Raw genomic sequence first — 27944 nt, 5'->3', positions numbered from 1 at the left:
ATAGCACACAGGGGTTTTTTTCAAAATCTTTTTCGCCGGCTCAAGCAAAAGTCTATAGCCCCAGTACCGCTTTCGCAGCCCTCCCCCCGTTAACCGTCCCGTCAATCTCTCGGGCCCGAGGGGCCTGAGTTCGTGACTAGGAAGGAGAAAGCGGAAGTGGGGAAAGTTACGAGAGCAGTGAGAAACGGAAGTGAGTGGCTGGCGAGGCACTCAATGAGCTGATGCTCTAGCCTCCGCGCGCAGTCTCTATGCTCCCCCGCGTCTAGTCTATTTATTGTCGCGGGGAAGCAGCAGTTGCCTGTACCCGGAACAACAAAGCGCGGAAGACGGAGCCCGAGCCTCGGGGGCTCCTAGCAACGGGCCGGGGCGGGAGTTCCATGGAGACTGGGGAGCGCGCCCGCCTCATCATCATCCTTGTCCTCCAGCTTCTCTTTCGCGTCCGACGCAACCGGCATCAACGCTGCAGCCGCGTCCTCTGCCGCCGCCCCCTCTTCCCACGGTAACCCCTTAGGCGACCCTGGGCAGGGTGGGAGCGCGGGCGAGTAGGCGGCCTGAGTGCCGGGTGCGGGGCGTCTGGGCGCTGGGCGGGCGTGTGCAGAGCAGCGGCTGTGCTGCGGCTGGGTTGTGCGGGGGCAGATGAGTGGAGGAGAGGTGCTCAGGTTGGGGAAATTGGTCTGCGAGCCTAGGGAGGGTCCAGTTCTTGGAACTGGGTGGCATTTGGGGATCTGGTTAGGGATAACGAGGTGGGGGTGGGGCGTCACTGCCTGGGAGCGTTATCCAACGGGGGTATAGGATAAAAAAAGAGGGGTTTTGTTTTTCATGTTAGCGGCCACTGGGAAAGACGGGAGAAGGGAGCTGCCCCGTCTGTCTCTGTAGATCCCTTACCCAAGAGAAGAGGGATCGCGCAGAGATGCTAGGGGTCTCGTTGTTTCCCCTAAAACTTGAGCAGCCTCTGCCGGAACGGGAGGGCTTCCAAATATCACGTTCGCTGAAAGTCCCTGTCTTCTTATTTTTTATTAACCAAGAATATGAAGAAGGATCTAGAAACTAAGGAAGATAAAATGAATTGTGGGTGGGACTGAGCAGGGGCAAGAGTACGGAGAAGAGCTTAACGATATTAGCCAGTAAGCATCCTAAAAGTAAATTTAATTCGGAATGATGGTTTTTAAAACTCTATTCTGCAGAGATATGCATCTGCGAGCTGGAACTGCGAGCTGTGTCAGTATGCTCTTTGCAGTGAGGTTCAAACTGCAGCCACATCTGTGAGCTCTCTGGCTGCATCTGTCACCTGTAGTTCCAAGGCGACACTGGCAGTTAACCAGCATGGGCTTGTGTATTTAGGGTTGAGAACGGTACCTTAAAATTGGTTCAAGTAAAGGAAACGGGCTTGGTGTGATTTTTGAGTGAAGAAACAATGGCAGATTCCCTAGGGAAATTGAAAAGAAAGAAATACAAGGAGAAGGTTCAGCTATAATCTGCAGTCTCTTTGAAAGTTTTTGAAAATGCCAGTTCATTCAGATGGAGAAGAGGCTTTTATCACTATCTTGTTCAAAGAATTACTCAGTTCTATATGTCCAATTAAATACTTACCAGTTTATGATACCTCTTTAAGCTTTACATCACTAACTACTTAAAGCTTTTATACTTTTCAAAACTATTCTAGGTCAGTATATGAGGCTTTCCTGTGGCAGGCATGCTGAAAAGGCCACAAAAACGTACTGCAATAATGCCATTTTGTGTTCAGTGGAAACAGCTTTTTATATAAACTTGATGATTACAGATGAAAATAAGACTGATAAATCACAGAGGCAATTATGTCAGGCACCGCTTCTATGTGTCCCCTTTTTTTGCTAAGCCTGGCTTCTCTTAAATAGAAAGATGTCATCCTTATTCCCAGCCTTCTCTTTTTGTACTCTCTGCCCTCAAAAATCAGGCTCAGAAACTATAATGATCTACTGTGTGTTCTTGAATTTTTATGATGCTAGAGTACAGTTTTTAACTCAGGCTTTTTCATGGGAGATTCAGTGTCTCTTGTTAAAGGAATTTCATGTGCAAAGAGGTGGGCAGTTTCTTTTTAAAAAGATGGGAAGTATAAAACACTGGGAAGTTTAAAATTGCATTTTAATACTATAAGAAGAAAACCCCAATGTTGCTATCTAGGTTAATGAAGGAAGGATATAGCTGTTCTGTGAAGGACATGCTAGCAGATGGCCACACTTGAGGCTGTTGGATGTTGAGCCCCAGGATTTTCGTGGTGCATATGAGACACAGTGAATTTAATCCTCAGTGTCAAGGCTACCATCATGCTCCGTTCACCTAGACCTTATTTGCTGTCGCCTCTATTCCTCCCATGTTTGTGCGGAGGGGGTGGAGGGCTAGGAGTCAAGCTGTACCTTCCCTCTTCATTAACAATCCATCCAATTTCTGCTCTCCCTGCTGTCTGCCACAACATTCCCAACATTTCGTGTGACTTATTTCCTCTCCTTACTTAATCGTGTCCTAATCAAAAATGACTTTTTATGCTAGTTTTATTGTTTTTGTTTCTTAGGGAGTTTTCATTGTGTGTGCTGGGCCTGTATTTCCCTTTCCTTAACATTACTTTGTCTGTCTGTTGCATTTTCTCTCTGTCCCCCTCCCCTTCATTTGGAGAATCAGAGTGGTCATGTCAGGTATTCTGTGTTCGTTCTGAGTGACTTGGTTGTACATTACAACAGGTAAGAGCCCTATGCTGATTGAAATAGGCACGTAAGAACATTTGAACTTGTAGAATAGAAAGTACTTTAGAAGTTCAGAAGTAACACTGCCATTGTAGACCCAGTCACGTTTTTAAAGATAACAGAGTCCTAGAGCCTGCTATGGGTTTTTAATTGAACCTTAGACTTGCATAATTTTTAGTCTAAAAAACTTTTAACATTAGCCTTTTCTGATCATTTTGCCAGATTTAGGGGAACAAGTGAAGTGATTCTCACACATTTTTCTTCATCTGGGGAATTTTTGTGGATGTATACAAATACAGAATTTGTTATAAAGTAGAATGAATACGTATGAAATACACAGCTGAGTGTTTTTGTAGAGTGTCATTTCTTACGGGCATGCACATTATTTATAAATCAGCAAATATGGTATAATACAGTTGAGTGGGGGCATCAGTGCTGTTTTTAGGTGAAGGAGACCTGTAATAACCTGGGGATTTCCTTCTGTTGCATCATAGACCTTGTGATGAAATTATTATCGCTATGAAAAATAAAGTTCACATTGATTTTAGAAGAGTGTATAGTAAAATATTTCCACAATGTCTCTTAGTCAAAACACTACAGTCAAAACCTGTAGTGTTTTGAAAATTTAACTGTATTGTGACATTTGAATTACAAATAAAGGTTGCCTACAATTGACGCCCGTATATGTTGTACCTTTTATATGCCTAATACCACGTGAGGTGTGCCAAGACTGGATGAGAAATGGTTTTCCTCTGGTGCTTTTTGTGTGTGTACTTGCAGATAGCAGAGAAACGACATACATGGATACCAAAATATGACAGGCACAAATTTGACTTGCAAGTCCTTTCTTACATATTGCTTGGTGCTGTGGCTCCTGGTATGTGGATTTCCTTGTGTCTGGTGCCTGCTGAGCTAGAAGGCTCTTGAGGTTCTGGACTGGGCGTCACTCCTGAGCTGTGTGTTCATGTCGTGTGTGTGTTTGTGTGTGTGTGTACTTCAAAGATTAATGTTAATAGAAGGATACATGTTTTTATTTTACTTCAGGGAGTTAATCTAGTGGATGAGGGGAAATTTTAGGCATCTAATCTACTAGTGTCTAGTATTTTATTCCTACAATTTCAACTTTTTATACTGGCTGCTAGTTATAAGCAGCAAAAGTTTCCTAAATGTGGTTAGGGCATTTTTTTAACCAATTCAAACAATAAAAATCGTGGCTTACCGTGAAGACGCAGTGTTTGCTCTTGTCACGTGACTCCCAGTTTGGGAAATTTCAGAAGGGCAAATGTGTACATGTATCTGACATCCTTCGGCCACACAGATGCGATCAACCTTTAATGGTAGAAGAGGGATGGTGTGTGCGAGTGAGTGTGAAAAAGCAAGATTCCAGAAGTGTGTCATTAGTCAAGGAATCGGATCACGTCAGAAATTGTACAAACCTGGTTTTATCTTGGGGCTAAAGGATGATAAAATGTAGAATTTGCTTCCAATACCTAGTTTTACACTGGAAGCGTGCTCCTGGGGATCGTATAAAAGGTTTTAAGAAAACACACTAAGGTGAATTCTGGGACAGTCCAAATCAGCCTTCATGTGGGAGTTAATAATGAAACTAAAATTTCACCAAAAGAAAAAAAAAATGGAGCACAAAGGTTTGCGTGGCCCCCGGGCCATGCAGTACTCATCCATCAAGAACGTGAAAATCACCCTGTATGTTGAAAGGCCAGAGTGTTCTCAGGACGTGTGTGGATGAAATCAGGACCTTGTGTGTAGCACCTTTTACATCTGTCTGGAGACGCTGGTCCGTAACATGCTTTTGTTTCTTAATTCACAACTTTAGAAGAAATAATGTTTCAAATTAATTAAATGCTGTTAAACTTCCTCCTTCTGATAAATTAGAAGTATTTTCACTGAGACAGAATGGTTTTGATGGAGATTAATTACCCCTTCTTAGGATTCGGGTTAGCATAGGGTGGAAGAGCACGGACTCTGTATGCATCCTGCCCGTGCTCACTCAGTACGGTGGCTGGGCTGCTTCCTGCGGCCGTGAGCAAGCACTGGGTGTGAAGCCCTGAGGACAGTGCTCAGCAGAGTTAGATGGAAGACTGTTGGGTGGTGCTAGTAGCAGTGGTACTTGGTAGTGCAGTGTAGGTGCACTTGAACCATTAGACCACTTGAATGCTTTGTTTCTTTCATTTGGAGGCTTTTTGTTAAAGCATTGAAATTCTTTGTGATCACTGACTATTGGACTCATCTCACGCTGTGAAGTTTGGAAGGGGGAGAAGCACTTTTGTTTTAATTTTGAATTGTCACAAAGGCATCTGGTTATCACTTATGGCAGATGGACTAAGTAAAAAGAGACATCTCCGTTTCTTGGAAAGGGAAGGCCAACAAAGCCTTGTCTGGCACTGTGTTGAAGCCATTGAAATGCTATTTCCCTGTGGACTTGACCGCTTGTTTAGCTGTATGGTACTTCTGAATAAATGCAACAGACTCCAATGGTTTCATTTAGCAGAATTAGTCTTTCTTTAGAAGGCAGTACTTTTTTTACTTGTATAACCTTAAATGATGGTGAACTTGAAACTTACTGGTATCATTGTGAAGCCATTTAACTTGAGTTTTCTGTGTCACTATAAATGTTCTAGATAGTAGCTACCTTGTAATTTTACCAGTAGCTGACACTGCTTCTGTGCTCCGGCAATTCAAGTGGCTCTAGAATGACCGTAAAATTGCAGAATCACTTGTTTATGGTAAAAGGCGAACACCAAATACTGAGGCTACCTAGTCAGGGGAGTAACTTGATGATTATAGCTTTTTTAGGTACTACTGAAGGGGCTAACTTTAAAGTCAAGCCCAAATGTTATAGTTTAGTTTTAACATCTACATTTGAAACTGCTGACTAGAAAATAAATATTTATGCTTAAACACTGAATTGGAAACTGTTTTTCCTATTTGGCTCCTATCCAAGCTTTCGTGTTTTTTTTTGTTGTTGAAATATTTTTATTAAATACGTATTGGGTTGTCCAAAAAGTTTGGAAAACTTTAATATTGAAGATGGAAGAAAATAAGTGACATTTTCAGCACACTATGCTTTATTACTTCAAGAAAGGCAAAAACACAACTGAAACACACACACAGAAAAGATTTGTGCAGTGTCTGCGAAGGCGCTGTGGCCGGTGAAACATGTCAGATGTGGTTTGTGAAGTTTCATGCTGGAGGATGCTCCGCAGTTGGTAGGCCAGTCGAGTCGATAGCAATCAAATTAAGACAATAGCTGAGAACAATCGACATTATACCATGTGGGAAACAGTGAACATATTCAAAATATCCAAATCAATAAAGTTATTGGTGAATATTGAAAAATGCGTCTTTTATTTTATGGAAAAAACTTAAATGGGTTTATTGGCCAATCCAATAGAAGTTTATGTAAAATATATTATTAAGAGTATATTTTGCTTTAAATGTACAGGAGTGAAGTTTTATAATTCCTCTTTTGTGTTAATGCTGTTTTTGTTTTAGTTGGTTTTTATACCCCTTGCAAAAGAAGATTGGCAAATATGCCTGTGTTTAGGGGAGTGGGTTTTATTTTTCTGTTTAAAGAGAGTAAAGTCTAGTTGATACTGCTGATTTGAATAGCTACAATGACCAGAGTAGATTTAGTATTGATATAATGTTGTTAATATTATCCATAATTATCATGGATTCTGGATCTAAAAAAGACTGAGATAAGCAAGGAAATGCCCGTGGCTATTTCTCTCTCCCGCTCGCTCTTTCGCACACACAGCGTGTTAGGGGTTTTTTAGGAAAACATGATACCGTTGTCCATAATGAAGCCTGCTTGTTTTGAGATAAAGAGCTAACACATTGTTGATGTTTCCCTTGGTTCCTTCCAACAAAGGGAACAGATGTCACTGTCCTTGAGATATGAAGCTAATAAAGCAGATGTGTAACCTAAAAGAGCAAACATGAATGAAGAGGCATATTTGGTTTTTGAGTGTGCTCAACATTTATAGAAGCTGTTGCTTACACCAACTCAGCTAAGATTTGTGGTGAACCTGAAACTTTTGTGAAACAAGAATTAGCTTACTTTTCTTAGTTTACCAGAGACTTTTATTGAGCCACAAAGCCTTTTTTTTTAACCTGCTTATGGCCACAATGACCTTCTTGGGTTATTCGTGTGCATGTGCAACCTAGTGAGCACCCTGTGTTTGCTCATGGGTTGACCACACCCCCAGTGTCTCCACTGGCAGCAGGTTGGGTGGTTGTAGGAGGCATAGCCACGTTGAGGACACAGTCCCCAGTTCATCATCATTAGACCATCCTCGACACAAACTCCGTGTGTACATCTCAGAGACACATTAGATTTCTTAACTCAATTCTGTGTTCTTTTTTGGTGGGGGGGGGGCCTGAGGGTAAGGGATGTGACATATCTTAATAGTTCACAACTGATAAAAAACTATATTAATAATACTTTTATTTTCTTAGCAGGGTATGCTATTGTAAATCTTTAGGTCAGTATAGCACAGAAGACTCTTAGTTGGCCACTAACCCTGAAAATTCTGTTTCAATGCATAGTGTAAATTTACTTGGATAATTGTTAATTCGTATGTACATTAAGAATATGTGCCTTTTAATTTACTCTTTCTGGGCTTTTTGTTTGGGGCCTGTTAAATTGGAAGATTTTCGGAGTCTTAAATTATATTCGTAACTTAATGTGTCTTGGGTTGCATCCTCACCCTCACTCTGTAAAGAAAGGAAAAGTGGCTTAATCAGCAAACCCTGTTTCATGGGTGGTTGCTGGGCCTGAAGCGACTGTCAGGGTAGCTGGTCTATAAGCAGCTGTCACGGAATGAACTTAGCGTGTGGATGAATTAGGGCCTTGGGGTGAAGGGGAGATCAAAACTCTTAGGGGAGGGAAAAGGAAGTGTATGTATCAGGAGTGCTGAGGGCCTGTAGATGTGTTCTAATTAAAGTAATTCTTTCCTTACACCAGAGATGTATTATGTTTCTGTATTTGTGGAAGCTCCTGGAACACAGCTGCCCTTCAGGATTGGGGGGTCTGAACTAAGATAACATGTTATGTGCAGGAGCACTGAGTGCAGCATAACAAAGGGAAATGAGGAAGGAACCAGGGCACTGTTGGAGCACGTGAGTGCTTTGGGCTCCTGAGATTCTTACTGTCACAGGGAAAGATGTCTATTCTCCACACTTTTTCCACCTTCATAGTTCTTTCTTTTAATTGTTCTTAAAGTATTCATTGAATTCACAATTATTGATTTGGTGACCAAGTGCCAGTTACCCAAACTTTAAAAGACACATCTACAGGAAACAGTTCTCTTCGAGGACCATGGCGCCCTCAGTCTAACAGGCAGTCGTGGTACAACAGTACCTTTGTATCTGCCGTGCCCTCCACCTGGGTCTTTCCTCCCAGTCTTTTGTGTGGCTGGCTCCTTATTCTTCAAGATCTTGTGTTAAGAATTTCTCATTTTTTGAGGAAATTAAGAGGTCTTCCTACATCATTCCTCCTATAGTTTCTCTTGAGTCATCTTATTTCCTTTATAACATCCAGCATGTTCTCTATTTAAATTTGTGTCTCCATTTGTTGTCTGTTTCTTCCACTGGAATACAGCTACCACGAGGGTTCCTTACTTTACTGTTTTGTTCTGAGCTTAGTTCCCAGTGTCTAGCCATAGTGCTGGCTTCACATGAGTTGCATGCTGAATGAATTCAGTTAGGAGTAATAGTTGAAGGAATGGGGAAGGGCATCCTAAATCAGGAAAGGTCTGCTATTGAATACAAGAGGATTGGTAAGAAGTTGAGACTGCTAAAATGTATTGGAAGTAGAAGAGGTTACAAAAAGTACCTTATTTTCAGACTATAAGATGCATCCCCCAGTTTGGAAGGAAATGGGGGTGCGTCTTATAGTCCGAATGCAGCTTGCCTGGCTGTGGGGGGAGCAGTGGAGCAGGGTCGCTGCTGCATTTTCCTCCCAAATTGGGGGTGGGGTGCATCTTATAGTCCAAAAATATGTACATAATACATAAAATACGGTACATTGGAAAGGCGAAGCCTGCCATTCCAAGCAAAACAAGTTAGATTCTACTTTGTCCGTATAAGAGAGCCAAGACGTGTTTCTCTTAAGCGGTGTGCGGCACTGTTAGGAAAATAGTTCTGGTTGCCTATTTGGTAGATGGACCAGATTGTGGAGATTGCAGGGAGAGCGTTCCATTGGAAGGCTGTAGCCGCAGTGACATGTGAAAGCCTAAAATAAAACATTGGTGCTTTGGATGCAGAAAAGAAGCTAGATCGTTAGATCGGAAGTTAACTGGTTATAGGAGACGAGAGGAAGAATGACTGAAATTTCTGATTCGTGTGTGTGGGTGTTGGATGGTGGCTCCATTAACTCAAATTAAGACAGCGAGTATTTTTGAGGGGATTAGTTAATTTTGGATGTGTTGGTTTAATTTAATGAATATGCCAAACAGGAATAGGGTTTCAGATCTCTGATAGGTCAGGATTGATTGTAGGAGCCACAAACTTATGTATAGCAATTGAAGCCGGAAAGCTTAATGAAGAAAGGGATTTAAGGCCGTGATCTTCAGATGCAGGGATCTTAAACTCATTTGAGAAAATGAAGAAAACAATGGCCTCCTCGGTATACACCCGAATTTGTGTATACGTATATAATTGCAGAGGGTTCCTCAGCTGTGGAACCTGCCATTGTGCTGAACCAGGCCTGTCATGGAATTCAGTTAAGAACTTCTGACTTAAGGAGCAGATGGAAAAGCATTTGAGATGGGAGGAGAACCAGGAAAGGTGCCTCAGAAGCCAGAGGGAGGCTTTTGAGAATTGGGTTCCCAGTGCTGTGTGCCCTAGAGAGGCCCAGAGAGGGAGTTTCAGCCGCGACACTGGATTCAGCAAGGAGCCGTTCATTCAATACGCTGTACACCCTGTGGAGGCAGAAGGCAGGTTGTGATGACTTGGCGCATGAATCCCAAACAATGTGTGGTAACCAGAGTACAGAAATCTTGATGTGCTCCGTGCCCAACAGTCTGATACGAGAATATAGCCCCTTTAAAGGACCTACGTACTGAAAGGGAGATTCCATTATTTTGATGACCTATTGTGGCACAGTGTTTCAGCCCAGTGGTTCTTATTAACCAGGGCCCATTAGAAACAACTTGGAAATTTTTAAAAATGAGGACCCTACAACGGTTAGTCTTTGGGGGTTGAGCCTCAGAGGTTTCTGTCTGTTTTGTCGTCATCCAGTTCAGAACCAATGTTCCCGTCGTAACACTTCCTTATTACTCTTGTTGTGTGTTCTATGTCAGAATCCTTTCGTTTGCTTGTATGTTATTTAGTTACTCAGTTTACTGTTGTAATTAAAGCCTTGCCCTTTAATTTTTCTCATACACCTTAGTTTCCGGTTTTAAAAAATGTATGGCTTTCCTCTGATCTTCAGGCAAGTTCTTCGTGTCATTTATCATTTTTTGAGTGACACAGCCCTCAATCAGTTAAAATCTTACCAGTTCTGAGTGAAACCAGAAATTCTTAATCATGCTTCTATGTGGAAAGGTATTTATTGTGTAATCCTGTTCGCTTTTATGTTATATTTTTTTACTAAATAGTAAAAACTTTTTACCTAGAATGGTGTGAGCTCTGTGCACTGTAATTCTAAGATGCATTTCATAGCCTTGCCTCCCCTTTCCTCACATGGCAGTCACGCATGACGCAGACCCCTGGCAGCTTTCTGCATTGGCAGGCACTTTACATGAAGGGTAATCCTATGAAAGCAGTAGAAAGGAGACTATCAAAATAGGAAATTTTGCCTGTTGTGTTTTCACCGTGCCCTGCTTTCTTTCGATGCAATTCTTGATGCGCAGTCAGCAGTTCGGGTTTGAACCCTGCGTTCACACTCGTGAAATAAGCCAGAATAAAGGGAAGTCTGAACTTTGTACATGCCAGCCGTGACACCAGACAGAAGCGGAGAGAGGGTTTATTTGGTTTGCTAGCTGCCTGGTGAATTAACATTTATACCTGCAAAGAAAATAATAACCTTTACAAAATTATGCTGTTTCTTTAGCATCAGGGTCATGGCTAAGTTAGTTTCATGAATTGTAGGTACATTATTGATAACTTCGGGCAGATTTCAGGGTTCTCTCTAGAAGAAGAGGAACTCCCTAGCTTTTTTAAGTAATCACCCATAATGTGAGAAAATGGGGACACATGGAAGAAACTGATGTCTTATATTTGAAATGAAATGAACATGGTAAATTTACATGTTAAATGAAAAGAACGTGATAAACAAGTTCATTACATTTTAAAACCCAAACCAACAACTATTTGTTTTTGTTTGAAATGGTTTTGTTGTTACTGGGGACTTTTTAAAAATTCACTGTTAAATTTAGTTTGAATAACTGGAAATCCTTTTTATTTTTGAACATTTCTCTAACTGTGGATGAAGGAAGAAAGGAGAATGATAACAGTAACAGTGGGAATCGTTAAATTTGAATGCTTTGTACCATGTGTAAGTACTGAGCTCCATGCTTTGCACAAAATTTTGATTTTCACAACTCTCTGTGGTAGGTAGTGTTATTTGCCTTATTTTACCTGTGAGGACATTGAGGCACAGACGTGTTAAGTAACTTACTCAAGGTCACATGACTGATAAATGGTGGAGTTTAGATTTGACCCAAGTAAGCTTCCCCAGAGTCTGAGTTCTTGAACCTGTGTATGTGTGTGTGTGTGCGTGTGTGTGCACGTTGCTTTCTCAGCTCAGGCTGACAGTTAAGCTTTACAGCCACTGTATTGAATGTGTTTAGTACCTTGGGAACTATGCCAAGGCTAGGGCACAGAAATCAGTAATTTTCACTAAAGATTTTACTTATTTATTTTTAGAGAGAAGGGGGAAGGGAAGGAGAAGGAGAGGGAGAGAAACATCAATGTATGGTTGCCTCTCACATGCCCCCAACTGGAGACCTGGCCTGCAACCCAGGCACGTGCCCTAGACTGGGAATCAAACCAGCGACCATTTGGTTCGCAGGCCCGCATTCTATCCACTGAGCTACGCCAGCCAGGGCAGAAATCAGTCATTTTTGATCATGCATCTGAGAAGCTTATTGTCTCCCAAGAAAACATATATAAGTAAGAAATTTCACGAGGCTGCAGAAAAATGCAGTGATAGTGGTGTATGCATAGTAACGTGGTAATAGAACTCAGAGCAGGGCTGCTCTGTCTCAGTCTTGGGGATCAGGTGTCTTAGTCCCTTTGATTTCTTATTTTACCCATAGTGATTTTAGTTGCCTTCCATACTAGGCTTCCCAAATGTTCGCCTCCAGTCTGGACCTTGTCCTGTCCTGAGCAGTGGACTCTTATCTGATTTCTGTGTCTCCTCTTGGATGCCTCACAGGCTTCCTCAAGCCAGCCTGTCTGAAACAGGTCGCTAACCCCTCCTCCTTTTACTGTCTCCCTTGCAAACCTGCGCTCCCCTCCCCCTGTGTTTCTGTTTTGGTAAATAGTATCTCAGGCCGCAAACCTGGAGTCTTCCTTTGTCCCCCTCTCCCTCCTCCCCGGATCAGTCACAAAGCTCTGTTCACTCGTCTCCTCTCTACTTCTTCCCACCTTCCTTCGCCCTGTCCTTGCCCCACCGCTGCCATCTCTCCCCGGCGTGGCTGCACTGAGGACCCTGACTGAGTTTCCTGCTCATTCCTGCTTTCCAGCCCATTCTCCTATTCCAGAAGTGATAGGGGGTTTTTTGTTGTTGTTTTTTTAATTGTTCAAGTACAGTTTTCTGCCTTTTACCCCCATCCCAGCCCACCCCCTGTCCTCCCTCCCTCCCATTTCCAGCCCCCCCCCTTGTTATTGTCCATGTGTCCTTTCGAGAGAAGCGATAGGTTTTTTAAAAACAAGTACATCGTGTCATCTTTTGCTTCTGTTTTAGCTCACTGTGCTCTCAAGATAAATATGGAAAGTTTTAACATGGCCTATAAGGTACGATTTGACCCTTGCCCGCATCTCCAGCCTGGTGTGCCCACCTCCCGCTCACCCTTCACACCCCAGCCGTGCTGGCCCTCCTGCGGGCCCCAGCAGCCCAACTCCCCTCCAGGCTGAGACACTGGCTGTTCCTTCTGCCGGGTCATGTTTACTGCTGAATCCCCATCCCCTCTCATGAGACTGAATGCTTGGATTGCCAGTCCATTGTTAGAGAATTGATTGGATGAAGGTGGTGCTGAGCTATAGAACAAACAGGAGGAGCCACAGTGGGGATGGATCATTTTTAGCAGAAGAAATAGCATAAGCAGGCAAAACATTAATATCCTTTACATGTAAGAGCCTATGTAAATTAGTAAGAAATCTCAGAAGGAAAATGACAAAGGACATGAGACAGTTAACACAATAAATACCAGTTAGTAGTATTTGAAAAGTTCGCCCTCTTTAGCATGCAAGAAAAGTCAGGTCAGCATTGCTGTTTTTCATTTATATCAGGTTGTCAAAGATTTGTACAAAGGTCCTTGTTGACCAGATGTGACAGTATATTCATATGACCACAGTCTTGTTTGTATGCACAGATGAATGTATGGATTCAGTAGCCTCAAAACGTATTGGTATAAGCATAGAAAAAATTTAGTGATTGTCACTGTGTCAGGGTTATGGGTGAATTTCTTCCTTTGAGTATTTCTTATATAATCACAAAATGACACGTTCACCTTTTGTAAAAGCCATACAGTAAGACATCAATTTGAGATACTAAATTTATACAAAAGTTTGCTTTCCCATAAGGAATTGACATGCTAAAATTCACGTCTCTGAGTTTGAATCTTCAAATTTGAGACTATATTCTGTAAGTGGACTTTTTGACTTGTTATCTGTAATTAGATGTTAATTTAATATTAATGTTAGCACTGACTCATACATTATTTTAATAGGGCATATTTAATTTGTGAGGTGCTCATTAATCCCTCAAGACAGCCATGTGGTGTGTACATAAAGGGCGGGGTTTGCACCCGACCATAAGGGTGCGAATGGCTCAGAGCTGTCACGTGTCTTTCCTGAGAATCCACGTCTTGGACGCCCAAATTTTCTTCCCTTCCCTTCCTTTCCCTTTCCTTCGGAATTGTAGTACATCCCGAAATAGTGAGATTCTTTTTTTTTTAAATTGATTGATTTTTAGAGAATGAGAAACATCAATCTGCTGTTCCACTTATTTACACGTTCATTGGCTGATTCTTGTATGTGCCCTGACCCGGGATTAAACTTCAACCTTGGCCTGTTAGGATGACACTCCGACCAACCGAGCTACCTGGCCAGGGCCATAAAATTCTTAGGTAGGCTACTGCTTGAACATTTTAATATGGGGTGGGTATTAGATTATATGTTCTTAAATTGCCAAACATTTTTTTTTGTAGCTGGAACTTTCATGAGAGTCTCAACCACTGACTTATTTTTTCTTAAACAGTCGTTCAGAAAACCAGCATCATTTAAATTTTTCTTCACTACTTTTTAGGTACCATTACAAATATTTTTATAGACTGAAGCATAAAATGCACTCCTCTTTACTATTTTTTAAGTAAAAATAGTAACTGCGGGTTGCTGGCGACCCACAGTTATTATTAACTAATTTCCAATAAAACTTTTTGTAGTTTTTTAATACAGGTTTTTTAAAATTATAACAATTTATTTTGGTGCAAGTTATTCACATGAATGCTATCCACTTACCAGTCTTCAGGATTAGTATTTAGATTGAGCAGAGGTATAGTAGTTGGAGACATGCAGTAAACATAATTTAACTTTCTGTTTAACTTAATATAGTGATTTTTTGGTACATCAAAATCTTTTGCTTTTACTTAAACATCTGTTAAGTCTTAAATTGTATGTTGGTATGATATGTGATCCTTCCCTTGGGAAATACGAGGATTTTTGTGACCAGGCATATTATTAATAACTTTTTCTCCATGTGGTTAGAATACAAAAATGCCAGCCTGGTTCCTAGAGTATAAGCCTGGTTCCTAGAGTATAAGCCTGCAGGCCATGCCCGAGAATAGGTCCCAGGGCAGAATCCCACCCTGCCCACCAGGGAGAGAGGGGGCGGTTCTGCTCATTGTCTGTGCCCTGGGTTAGCCCTCAGTGCATCTGATTTGCCTGTTCCACTGTCCCTGGGACATCGAGAAGTGGGACGTTCAGAATTGGGGTGTTAATTTAACTAAACTAACATGCTAGCTCTAGAATTGAAATAGAAATTTAGTATATAATTCCTCAATTTGTCTATAGTGTGTCTTCATCTAAGAGTTAGAATCAGGAATTTGGGAATTAGGTGGGATCTTAGAAACCATCTGGTCTCATCTCCTACCCAACTGAAGACTTGTTCTGTAACTTTCTTAGCTGTTGATTAATTATCTAGCCTTCCCTGTCCTTTTGTTTTTCTTTTTCTTCTTTTTTTTCATATACTTCTGGGGATCCCACTACTTTGCAAGTATTTGTTTTTTGATGTGGCTTCATGAAATCTACTTCTGTGTGATCTCTGAAAATAAAAAAATTTCCCCTTTTTCCCAGATACTTGAGAACAACTGCTGTTTTTCCTTTCTTGTGCTAAGTGTCCTGAGACTTTTCTTAAACAACTGTTTTTATATCCCATGTCACTCTGCTTTCCTCTAAACATTGGTACCCTCTTTAAAAATAAGGGCAGGATGTTCTAGATGTTTCAAGAGGCTGTTTCTTCCTTTTGCCTGGATATTCCCATCTGACCTTGAGTTTGTTTTTTTGTTTGTTTGTTTGTTTGTTTTGTTTTGTTTTCTTAAAAGTAATATAATTAAAACTTCATGTTTTAATGTGACCTATTGTGAAGAAAAATCTTTGTCTTAAACAGCTTTTTATTTGGTAAAATTGTGGAAATTTTCAGACAGATATGTAGGGAGAGGAGTGTAACGAATATTCGTGTTATCTGTCTCCTCCATTTAACTGTCATTAAGCATTGAAGCAGTAACAGGGCATTTTTTGTTATAAAATACAATTACACCTTAACTAGGCAAATCTGTCCTGAATAATTGGTTATCTCAAGTTTGTGTGTTTGCTGTGGTAAGATTCCAGATTCTAAGGGAGTCACCTGAAGCTGTATCCAAATCTATTTGTTACTAAGGTCAGATTGTGAGAAAAATAACTGTATTTTAAAGTAAGTTACAGACATGACATTCCCCCTTGAATTATGTCTGAAAAATAAGCGTATTTGTCTCCATAACCACTCTGTCTCTAGCAGAAATAACAGGAATTCCCTAATACCTTTTATCATTCAGGATCCGTATCCCTTAGAGCTGTTCACTTCAAACTGGGGTTCTGATGAAGGACCATGATATACAGAAGTTCTGGTCATTTTAATAAAAATGTGAACTTTACATTAATCAATGTTAAATTTTATTTTATTTATATTGACTTATTAGGCCCAGGAAACAGCAAACTTTTTCTTAAAAGTCCAGATAGTAAGTAGTTTAGGCTGTGGGTCATTTGGTCTCTGTCAGGGCTGCTCAGCTGTGCGAGCATTCTTACATAGACCTGGGAACGCGGTGATTTCACTAAAACCTTTGGACAGAACAGGAGTTCGCCCTTTGGCTGTGGTGTGCTGGCTCCTGTCTGACCTATTAAGGTCTTGGTTTTCTCTGTCTGTTAGTGTGACTTTTCTCAAGCTTTGTATCAATTCGTTACATACTATTTAGTTACAGTATTCAACCATGTGAATCTACCAGACAGTAATGGCTGCCTTTTGACAAACATGTTGTATGGTATGTACTTGACTTAGATGATTAAATTGAATCCTTAGAGGCGCCCTGGGAGGTACAGTGATACTATTACCAATTTCCAGAAAAGTAAGGTATATTCTATACTATTAGGCAGGTGTGAAAGAACGCCCTCTGTCTAAAGGCTGACCTTTGGTTGTCTCTGTCTTGGCCACAGGCCAAGAGACTGTTGAGAGACTGTTGAGAGACTGTCAAGTGTGGCAGTGGGTCAGAATCAGTGTGCAAACGTCGGTTTCCTAGTCTGCTATTTGGGGAGCTTCGTAAAGAGTCGGTTTAAATGGCATGTCTTACTTTTAGAAAAGAATGATCCCTGGGAGGCCATGTGGGTTCACGTTGTGTTTGCAAATTGGTCTCTTCCCAGTCGGTCCCTTCCACCACCTGAGTCATGGATGGTAATGTTGTGAAACCTTTTAGGCCCCTCCCTCAGTATCTTCATATGCAATTTGAATACACTTTAGCTGGAGTCATCTTTTCTGTGTTCTAAGGTTTATTTGGGGGTGTTTTTTGCCTTTTGTTAGATTTTGGAGTAACTTTTGCTTTTTTTTTTGAGATTGATTATTGTGGCCTTTCAGTTTAATATCCTGGTGTGGAAATTTTTAAATGTGGTAGCCTTGGGTGCAATTTGTCTTAAAAGCCGGGAGGTGGCAGTGTTTTCCAGGTGATGCTTTAAGGTTGCAGGTTGCTGAAGTAATGTTTTTAAGTATCACTAAAGAACACAGTATGTTCTTGTATGTAAAATCATGGATCGAGGAAGAAGTTTGCTTCAACTTCTACACTGTATTTTAAAAGGAATTAGAAATGTTACATTTCCTGAAGTTAGGAAGGTGCAATTTTAAATTTTGCTTTTTATTATCAGAAGGATATATTTAAACTCACACTAGGTATTTACTTCAGAAACTGGAAAAAACACCTGATTAAACCACATCTTAATATTAGGCCCTGGGCAGTGGGAAAGTAACTGATAATTTAAATTTAAGTCAAAATGGAACTAAATTTATTTTTCTTTCAGTAAACCTAGTATTTGTTGGTTTTTTTTTTTAAGAGAAAAATCTAGACTACAAAACAAGAGAAGAAAAAAAGGTTTAAGTCACTCAGATGCCAACTCTGAAAAGAATAATTGTTAACATCTTGGCTGTATAAGTATGTAAACCAAAATGAACTCTAATCAAACATAATTTTTTTCCACATTTTGGACCTCTGTCCACATTCATGTAGTTTTATAATTTGTAAAATCTATTTAGTAACCTGTTATATAAAACTGCTATACCTTTATTTAACCAGTCCCTTCAAGTTAGACACATAGGTTATTCTGTTATTAACAAAATTGCAATGTATAATCTTATTTATACTTTGCTCAGTTTAATTATTTCTCAAGATGCATTCTTTTTTTTTAAGATTTTATTTATTTTTTGAGAGAGGGAGAAAGAAAGGGAAAGAAACATCAATGTGTGGTTGCCTCTCACATGCCCCCTATTGGGGACCTGGCCCTCAATCCAGGCATGTGCCTTGGCTGGGAATCAAACCAGTGACCTTTCGGTTCACAGTAGCCTGGCACTCAATCCACGAGCCACACCAGACAGGGCAGTACTTTTTTGGAAAGGCATCCTATGCGAAAGACTATGCCTGGGATTGCCTACATGAAAGACAATGCACATGCCTGGTGCCCAAGTGGGGACATGCGAGAGACAACCCCATCAATGTTTCTCTCCCTCTCTTCCCCTCTTCCTAAAAATAAATAAATAAATAAATAAAGTCTTTGAAAAAAGTGTTGACTTCATAAACCCTGTTAAAGCAATAGTATTTCCTGAGGCTGCTTGCCACATTACTAGTCTAGAATATAAACACTACTCATGATGAGCTATGTCCATGACCTCATTTTTAGAATATAAACTGCTGAGCTACAAAAATAATCATCGATTTTGAATTAATTTCAAGGCTTCTTTGCATTCACAAAGATTTGCTTTATCCCCCCACCCCCCGACATACTTTTATTCTACATATTGCCCTTGAATTCTCCCCTCGGTTCACTAGTTTAATGATACTCAGACAGGTGGGTTTGCCTCTCTTTGTTTTAGCCTGTTTGATGTAAAAAATCTTTGTGAAGCAGTGTATTTGCCATAGTTTGGGGGGGTTTTAAATGTAATTTCTCTTTAAGGAGTATTTTTTGTAGTTTATTCTCACGGGATGTGTGTCAGTTAGGATTAGGTTTAGCTGCGTGCAGCAGAAATTCAACCTGAAGGCCTTAAGGTGGAAACTGGTTTTTAGCTCATACTCATGAAATCTGGAGTTAGGAAGCACAGGGATAAGGAGTTTTCATAGTATCAGGAACTCAGGCTTCTTCTCCTTAACTGTTTGTGCTCTACCACCCTTTCCTCATAGTCTCAAGATTCCAGGGCTCCTTGAGCTCCAGCTGTCACATCCTGACCCCGGGCAGCAAGAAGGAAGAAGGGCAGAAAGGCCAAAGGGGGTTTGCTGGCTCAGTTCAGCCCTTGTAACTGACTTTCCAAAAGACAGAAAACTGTTTCATTTTACATTTCATTGACAAGACAGAGTCACGTGGCTTTTTGGCTGTACCTGTTGCCCAAGAACTGAAAGGGGTAGCACTTCATTTCTGCCATGGTACTTAGCTAGGCATCTGGGTTCTGTTGCTTGTGAAGGAAGGGCAGAGTGGATGCTGGGGTGAGCAGCTAGGAGCCTCTGCTTCGCAGTTACAGTATCATCGTGGGAAGTGATGCTCAGAGATCTCTGTTCTGCCTGTTGACTTGAACCTACTGTGTCCATGCTCACTGTCATGTTTGTGTTATTATTTTCCAGATATATGTGCTAAGTACTTTTCACACATTTCATGTAATCCCCACAACACCATCTATTATTACATACCACAAATGAGAAAACCAAGACACAGACGGATTGCATAACTTGCCCAAGTTCTCCTAACTAGTGAATCCTGAGTCAGACATTGAGCCTGTTGCCTAACATCAGTGCCGATGATGGCCTCTGTCCTCTGTTTATTAATCTACTTACATATCTATTAATCAGGGCCACTGCCACCCCTGCCTCACACCTTATAGATAAAAATCACTTGAGGTTACTTAAACACAAAACAGAAACAAAAAAAATAAGCAAGTTGAAAGGAGCATTAAAGTGAGAAAATGCAATGAACTTGAGGTACAGTTGATACACAGAATTAGATGCAGTGCAGTCCTATGTAGGTTTGAGAAGTCTTGGGGTCTGGCTTGTCACTGTGTTCTAGGACACTGACAGGCAGAAAAGCAAATTGAATTTTCTTTATATGGACTCTTGGCATCTTCATTGTTTTGGTCACATAAATAATTTGGATCCTTACAAAAGACATTAGTTCTTTCTTTTGTGGCTGCAAGGAATCTTAAAGATCGTAATACTATTTTCTGGTTTTCTCTGTAGGTTAGGGAAGCTAAATTATTATTAATAATTTATTTTAAGATGTAGAAACCCAGTCAAAGAGATTTTTTTGCTGGAATATGGGTTTTATGCTTAGTACAAATTAGGGCTCATTGTGTTTGTTTATGGAAATTCTTCTGTCAGTATTTTTGGAAAGAGATATTTTGGAAGATTGTGATCTCAATGAAAATGGTGTTGTGCTGTTTGTTAGAGCTGCCCCCCCACCACCCCGCACCCCACTCCTCACACACACACGCACACACAGATCTGTGAGCTCCTTGGGGACAAAGTCTGGGCCTTATTATAATTTTTTTCTCCAGTTTCCTTACTAGATGATGTAAGGAATTAAATGTAATTTAATTTCTTAATTATTTCACTTCAGTAAGTGAAATAATGAATGAATGACTAGTAAATGAGGAAAGTTTGTTTATAAATGTTATAAATAATATTCCTGCTTCCTTTAAACTTAAGTCAACTACTCTAGTTGAAATAGAAGAAAAATAGGTCATCCTTTTTATAGCTCTAGCAAGCGTGAGATAGGTTGTAGTGCCATTAATGGTTAGACATTGGAACCACCACCCCTTGAATGTGGTGTGTTTGGAAAATTACCTGTGATACACCTAAAACACAGTGGCTGTAAAGGCAAGTAGCAAGAGAAAAACTGGCAGCCTCCTGGCATATAAAAAGTTAATTATTAAATTTAAGCAGTGAAAGCTGAATGTTATGTGACATGTTATCTTTTTTAAGATGGCATTTTTAGTGGGGAAAGGAAGTGATTTGATTTAATGTTGAAAAATAATACAGGTTTATTGTTTTCATTTTAGTGTTCAAGACTATTTGTAAAAACTTCAGAAAACATTTACATTTAATTTATTTTGTTTTATTTCTCAGGATGTGATCTTCGTGGTGGGAAGCTAAGTTTTTAAACTACCCCAATGGATGCAGACAGTGATGTTGCATTGGACATTCTAATTACAAATGTAGTCTGTGTTTTTAGAACAAGATGCCATTTGAACTTAAGGAAGATTGCTTTGGAGGGAGCAAATGTAATTTATAAGCGTGATGTTGGAGTAAGTATCTGAATTTTGATATGTGTGCTACAGAGCCTAATTGTAAGGTGCTGCGAATGATGTACTAAAATGTATTCATTCTCCAGATAGTTTATGAGCATCTTACCATGTTCTGGTTGCACTGACTGCAACAGTGAGCCCTGAAGAAGTGGCCCCTGCTCTGATGAAAGAGCAGCTTTTCGAGATGCTTGTCACCGAGTCTTAACCAAAGAAGTTTATACTGTTCTCTCAGTTTCTTTTGACTGAAGAAGAGGGCTTTACTTACGTGTATACTTACTTACTCAAATATAATTATGTTTGAATGAATGGTGCCTTAAGATACGTAGATGGATGGATGGATGGATGGTAGTAAATTTTATGTTGTCATAGACCTCTTTAATTAACCAAGATAGTTGCTGTTCTTTAGTAACAGATAGCTAAAAGTATGGCTTATATCCTAATATGTGCATTCTAAATGTTAAACCTATAATCTTTGAAATGAAAGCTGGTAACTTGCTTTCACCCTTAGTGTTTTGAGATTAACATTGCAAATGACAGTGTGGGTAAACCAAAGAATGATGAGATATATATCATATTTTTATGAAAGTTAAGAATATATATGAAGGCTTTAAGTTCTAAAAATTAGATGCCAGTATACCTAGGTAAATTATTGTTAGTCCTCAGTACTAGAAACTAAGTAAAGATGAATTAAGTTCAATTAAAACTTTCAGTGACGCACAAAGATTTTCAAGTTCATCAGCAATTCCATCTTCATTTTCAAAGGAAGAAACATATGTGCTAAAAAGTTTAGAGACAAAACTGCCTAATGCTACTTGAGAACTTCTAACATACCTTATGGCAGAGAACTCATCTGTCCTAGGAAGGCTAACTGAACGGCTGAGTTGATGGGCAAGTTGCTGGTAAAAGACAATTAAATGTAGTGTTGTGTCTTGCGGTTACTTGTGTTTGGAATTTTGTAATTTACTTTAGCTCAAATTTTATTTTGGATCTTTGTTAAACTTTGTAGCCCCAGACTTAATAGCTTTCTAGTTTGATGCTGTGGCACCTGACAGAGAAAGAGAAGACCTCAGAATGTAACCAGTGTTTTAAGGAGACTGAAATTACATTTAGCTCCAGCTTTTCTCCTGCACTCAAAGTGTGTGTATAGAACTCAAATATGTAGTAGATAGTTCAACTCTGAGATGCTGTAAAGTAGTGACGGATACCACAAAGCAGGTGAAGCAGGTTAGAACTTAACGGGGTGAATGGGTGCGAGTTTGGTGGCACAGTGGGGGGATGCGCATCTGCCGCAGTGACATCCGGTGAGAGACTCGGGTGAGATGAATAAGAAGGAACAATATTTCAGATGCTGCGGAACTCCTGAGCTGTGAACACATTTGCCATATTTGAGAGTCCGTGCAAACCATACATTCCAGTTAATGGAACTGGAGTGGACTGAGAGGTGGCATATGCACACATTTTGTAGTCCATCGCTTTCAGGTATTAGTGGGAGATTTATACAAACCGTGTATCTTTAACTAATTAAATGTCTTTTTGAATTAATGCATTTTTTGTTCAATGTGGTATTTGATTTCAGAATGGGTGGATAATTTAGAGAATAGTTATTTTGCTCTTGGGTAAGATTGGAGTAGTATTTAAACATTAAAATAGCCACGTAGAGCAGAGCCATATATAAAAATTAATCCTTCCTATGTTTTTTCCCCAGAAAGTATTAATGAAGCTTAGAAAACCTAGAATTACAGCTACAATTTGGTCCTCAGGAAAAATTATTTGCACTGGAGCAACAAGGTAAATTTTACTTGGGTTTTTAGTTTTAATTTTCCTTCATGGAAGGGACATTTATAGACATAGAAACAAAATTATATGTATAGTTTGTCATGCTCCTCAGTATAAAATCGACTTCCTGTATAATCGTCTTTTTTTTTTTTTCCTCCTTAAAACTGTAGTGAAGAAGAAGCTAAATTTGGTGCCAGACGTTTAGCCCGCTGTCTGCAGAAACTAGGTTTTCAGGTAACATTTTCAAAAAATATCCAAAGTGCAGATACTCAAGAATTTATTTTTGTAAAGTTAAAATTTTGAGTTTAGTAGACTAAAGAAATCTATACAGAAACCACTCTCATGATTGACCATTTTCTAGGTTTTTTTATATTGTTCTTCAGTGTAAAAATTTAGTAGCAAAACTTGCCCATCTGGGTATTGTTAGTGGATCCTGGCTTTTTTCAGATTGTTTCTTACCGAGAAACACCAACTTTTCAACTCTTTTCTCACTTTCAAACAATTGTGACCCACCCCCCCCTTCAAAAAAACATGTTTCTTTTTTTTTAATATGTTTGTGCAGGTTTATCTTTTTTTTTTAGATTTTTACTTATTAATTTATTCAAGGGGAAGGGAAGGAGAAAGAAAGGGAGAGAAACATCAGTGTGTAGCTGCTGCTCACGTGGCCCCCACTGGGGACCTGGCCTGCAGCCGAGGCATGTGCCCTGACTAGGAGTCGAATCAGCGACCCTTTGGTTTGCAGGCCTGTGTTCAATCCACTGAGCTGTACCAGCTAAGGCAAAACAACAACAACAACAAAAAAGCATGTTTCTAATCGTGTTTAGAGTGGTATAAGTACGAGGATGAACAGAGAGCCGCAGGACCTGTTGGTATGTACACATTAGCTGGCTGGCTCTCCCACTTGTACAGTGACCGTTGCTGGTAGATTAACCTCATTGGATATTTTAAAGAGGCATAAATTTGAGTAAAATTAATACATATTATGAACCTGCTAGGTCACTTGCAAGTAATGCATAAATGAAAGAAAGGTAAAGATGAGCCATAGTCCCTAAAGAGGTGAGCCTAGGCTGTTTGCAGTTTGGTTGGGAAGTGATGGGAAGGTGAGGTTCCCTCTGATGACGTCAGTCTCCTAAGGTGGGAGGTGAGAGGAGGCACTGCGGGGCCTGTGAGCGGCAGGTCCGGGTGCCCCAGGGCGGGCCTCCTGATTAACAGCGGGGCCACTTTGCATGGTCTTGCAGCTTTCTATAACTGTCTTGTGCCGGTGCTGACTTGGAGAATGGCTACTTATCCAGAATTGTGGTTTTACTAGGAGTATTTGAATAGGTGATCAAATAAATCTATTCAAGATACTGTTAGGAGTTGCTGAAGTTATTAACTTGAGAGGCCATTGTTTTTAGCCTTGGAGCCTCTTGTCTTAGCATAAAATTAGAAATGTTGAGAGAAATCGAAATGAATCACTTTATCTTTCACTCTGTTCCCTTAAAGAAAACAAACATCTAACTAAACTCACAGAAAGGCTGTTTTTACCTGACTGCGTGTAAGACGGAGTCTGATCTTTGAGGTTCAGTGTGCACTCAGCTATTTATTTATTGACTTTTAAAGTGACACGTTTTCATTTTGACTCTTGAGAGGACTGTGCTTTGATTTTTCTGTTTGCTCTCCTATCTCATTAGACTAAATATCCCACTTAAAAAATTAAACTGAAGACTCAGAAGACAGCAGATGAGCTGCTGTAGTCAGATTTCGTTTGCTTTCCTGGTGACACTTTTGTGTCTCATAATTACAGCGTTTCACATGTTACCGATGAAATCCTGGGGCCGAGCTTAAGATATTTGTTTTATATAATTTGGTTATATTTTTAAGGATTGAAACTTAATCATTAAGAATTTCCTTGATGAGCAGAATTTTTGTTTGTTTCAAAATAATTTATTGAGCTTTACTTCTCTCCTAAAGGTAATATTTACAGATTTTAAGGTTGTTAACGTTTTAGCAGTATGTAACATGCCATTTGAAATCCGTTTGCCAGAATTCACAAAGAACAACAGACCTCATGCCAGGTAGGTCTTTAAAAAATCCAGGTGACTCGCCAAATTTGAAATTACTTATCATGCTGTAAATATTTATAAACTTATATGTTATATATAAATTATTGTAATTTGTGTAAATTATATTGTGGCTTTTTTTGTATAGTTATGAACCTGAACTTCATCCTGCTGTGTGCTACCGGATAAAATCTCTACGAGCTACATTACAGATTTTTTCAACAGGAAGTATTACAGTAACAGGTATTTTATGATATTGGAACCACGATTGTCATTTATGTATCGAATAAAAGGTACCCGTGGAGAAGTAGCACCGATGTCTGATTTGTCCCTTTCAGTAACTTGTGCCCTTCAGAGGGAGCCGGTCCTCTGATTTTTAGCACTGCAGATTAGTTTTACTCGCTTTTATATACTATTTTAAAATCTAATAACATACTGTTTTGTGTTTGTGACTTTCCCTCGTCACCGTCCCAGGAAGGTCCGCCCTCCTTGTTCCAAGTGTCTGTAGATCATTCCTTCGCGTGGCTGTCCCGTGTCCAGTGTGTAATGCGCTGTGCTCAGGCACTCGGATACTGGCCACTTTGTACTGTTAAGAATATTCTAGTATATATTTTCATAATATTATTTTTTTAGTTTATGATATTTCATTTGAAATACTCAGGAGAAACCCATTTTTATGAACTTGATAAAGGTTTTAGATAAGAAAAATACTTAAATACAATCAGTACCTATTTGTATATATTAATGTGTACTTTGTTTTATCTTTGAAATCAGGTGTTTGGAAGGGGTCTTTTCAAAACGACCTGCTAGGCCTAGATGTTAGAAGGTAGCATTGGCCATGCAGGGTAGTTTTTAAAGCTGCTACGGTTATAAATTGTATGGAGACATCACTTGGGAATCAGGCCCAGCTCTTGGCAGTATTGAATTAAGGGACATTTCTTTTGTGCCTGGAGTTTTTCTTTTTATTCCCTCAGCCCTTAAAGGAGAATAAAAATTATTCACACTATTAAATGCTCAGCAAGTAAGTTTTAGTTTTGACTCATCCCGTGGGTTTTCACAACTACCTCAGAGACTTTTACAGCCAGGGCTGTGCCTGAATCTTAAAGACAGAGTGGTGAGGAACAACAGGTCTGATGGTTCTCTTCTTTCACCTCTTTCTGCACTTAGGAAGGAACCCAGACCTTGAGGGGCTCCGAAGTGCACTGATAAATCTCTGCTGAGTGCAGAATAAAATGATGCATTTGTAAAGTCTGTCTTTATTGAGTTAATAGATAACTAGACAACACAATAATGAACTAAAGACAATTGACCTGGTTAATTAGTGTGCATTATATATTTACATCGGAATATTTTATGAAATGTTATAACAATTCAGTCTTACTCAGTGGTTTCCATGGGCAAAGCACTATACTATTTGGAGAGGGTAAACTGAGTCAGGAAGGAATGGACCAGCCTAAGACGTGGTCAGTACCGGCAGATTACACAGTGGGTACGTGTATGTTCTTAGGATCCTTCTAGTAAGGAGGTATGTGTAGTTAATGAAGGCATTTTTATTCAAAGTAAATTCTATGAAAATACTTTTTATTGTCTACTTTTATGTTTCTTTTAAGGTATCTAAATGAAAGATTACATTTTTGAAAAGTTATTCCTAGCATTATATAGATTAATTAATGTGTAGCATCGCCCCATTTCCTTGCGCTTGTTTTGTTTTCTGTTGATGGAGTGAGCTGTGAGGGTGGGGTCAGATTAGCAGGAACTCTGCAAGTTACTGCTCATTTTCAGACCACGTGGTTTGTAACGGCCTCACCTATGTTGCAAGCAGCTTTGTTGTACTCTGCTGAGTTTCTCAGTGCCCCTGCAAGCTTCAGATGTAGCCTAACCAGACTACAGGGACCAAAAGGACACTAGTTTTCTAGTTCTCTAGGCCCATTTGTCATTTCTTCCTTTAAATAAGCGTGTTATAGAATAAGCTTTTTATTCTCCTTCAGGTGCACACTCCTTGTCTGCAGTTTTTTATGTACACACTTCTCACACTGGTGCCCCAAAACAAGATGAAGAACGTTTTATTTCAGATTCCCTTTAATTGTCTAGAAAAAATTATTCTCTTGATTTTTATTATGACTCTGTGTATAATTATGTGTATAGATTTTTTTTAAAACCATAACCCCAAAACTGCTTGGATACTTTTAGTTCTGAGAAATGAACTTTTTCCTAGTGCCTCCTCTCTTTGCCTCCTCTCACCCACCCCATCTTCCGCTGTGTTTGTTACAGGGCCCAATGTCAAGGCTGTTGCTACTGCTGTGGAACAGATTTACCCATTCGTGTTTGAAAGCAGGAAAGAAATTTTATAATTCTTCACTTAACTGGTTAGAATCCCTAACTGAGCACCTTTGAAAACCTGCTGCACATTGGACTCAAAAGGAAAACTGGACCAACAGTAACTGAGGAAATAGACTCTTTTATTCCTTCACGGCTACAGTGTAAGCTCCAGTCCCTTTGGATTTTATTTCAAACTTTGCTGTAATAGAAAAAGGAAGTTTACAAGACATGACATTGCTGCTTTTACAGAAGGACATTCTATTTATTTTCGCAGTAATTCTCATGTCCCCACAGGCAGAGCTGTCATGGCGTGCACTGCCTTGAATTGTTTTGTTGTTATTTTTTTCCAGTTTGAGCTAATGTGTTTTATTTGTGACTAGTCTTTTACATTTTTGTATGCTGAATATGGGCACCAAAGAACCTGTAAAAGTTATCTTTTTCAATTGAATGTGCACAAATAAAAGTTTGGAAAAGGTCTCTCTTCATATCCATTCTGTAACTTTTATTCCCCATTTTCTATTTTAATAAAAATTGTATTCCTAGTTCTTTTTTTTTAATCTATGCAAGCTCAGACTTTTGCTAAAGTGTGTTGGCTTCTTTTTGAAGTGTATTTTGTAAATATATATGCCACGTGTACATAGGACCTTTTAATGCTCTGTTACCAAATATCAAATAGGATTTTTTTCTTGCAGGTTAGAAATAAAAACATGTATATAAGTTTTAGGGAGCCAGAGTAGAACTTTACAGATTAAGCATAGTATTTTATGTTGCTAATTTAATATGCTAGAAAATGTTAAATATCTTTTAAAAGTTACAAAACTA

General features: G+C 39.6%; 1 protein-coding gene across 1 annotated transcript; it reads left to right on the top strand.

Moving 5' to 3' along the window:
* Positions 1 to 230: 230 nt before the first annotated feature.
* Positions 231 to 27944, top strand: TBPL1 (TATA-box binding protein like 1). Its single transcript, XM_037045709.1, has 7 exons — positions 231 to 499; positions 20807 to 20985; positions 22691 to 22773; positions 22932 to 22995; positions 24715 to 24818; positions 24952 to 25046; positions 27075 to 27944. Exons 2-7 carry the CDS (start codon positions 20851 to 20853, stop codon positions 27152 to 27154), a joined length of 561 nt encoding a protein of 186 aa, XP_036901604.1. The 5' UTR covers positions 231 to 499; positions 20807 to 20850; the 3' UTR covers positions 27155 to 27944.

This window comes from Sturnira hondurensis, unplaced genomic scaffold, assembly GCF_014824575.4.
Source record: "Sturnira hondurensis isolate 20B ecotype Veracruz unplaced genomic scaffold, ASM1482457v3 Scaffold0004474, whole genome shotgun sequence".
NCBI lineage: Eukaryota > Metazoa > Chordata > Mammalia > Chiroptera > Phyllostomidae > Sturnira > Sturnira hondurensis.
This window is presented reverse-complemented; position numbering and strand designations above follow the sequence as displayed.

What these genes read in the sequence shown, in the direction of transcription:
- TBPL1 (XM_037045709.1), top strand. Translation starts at nt 20,851, where the DNA reads ATGGATGCAGACAGTGATGTTGCATTGGACATTCTAATTACAAATGTA. An exon ending in TTTATAAGCGTGATGTTGGA is followed by an intron (nt 20,986 to 22,690) that starts GTAAGTATCTGA and finishes TTTTTTCCCCAG; the next exon opens with AAAGTATTAATGAAGCTTAG. An exon ending in ATTTGCACTGGAGCAACAAG is followed by an intron (nt 22,774 to 22,931) that starts GTAAATTTTACT and finishes TTAAAACTGTAG; the next exon opens with TGAAGAAGAAGCTAAATTTG.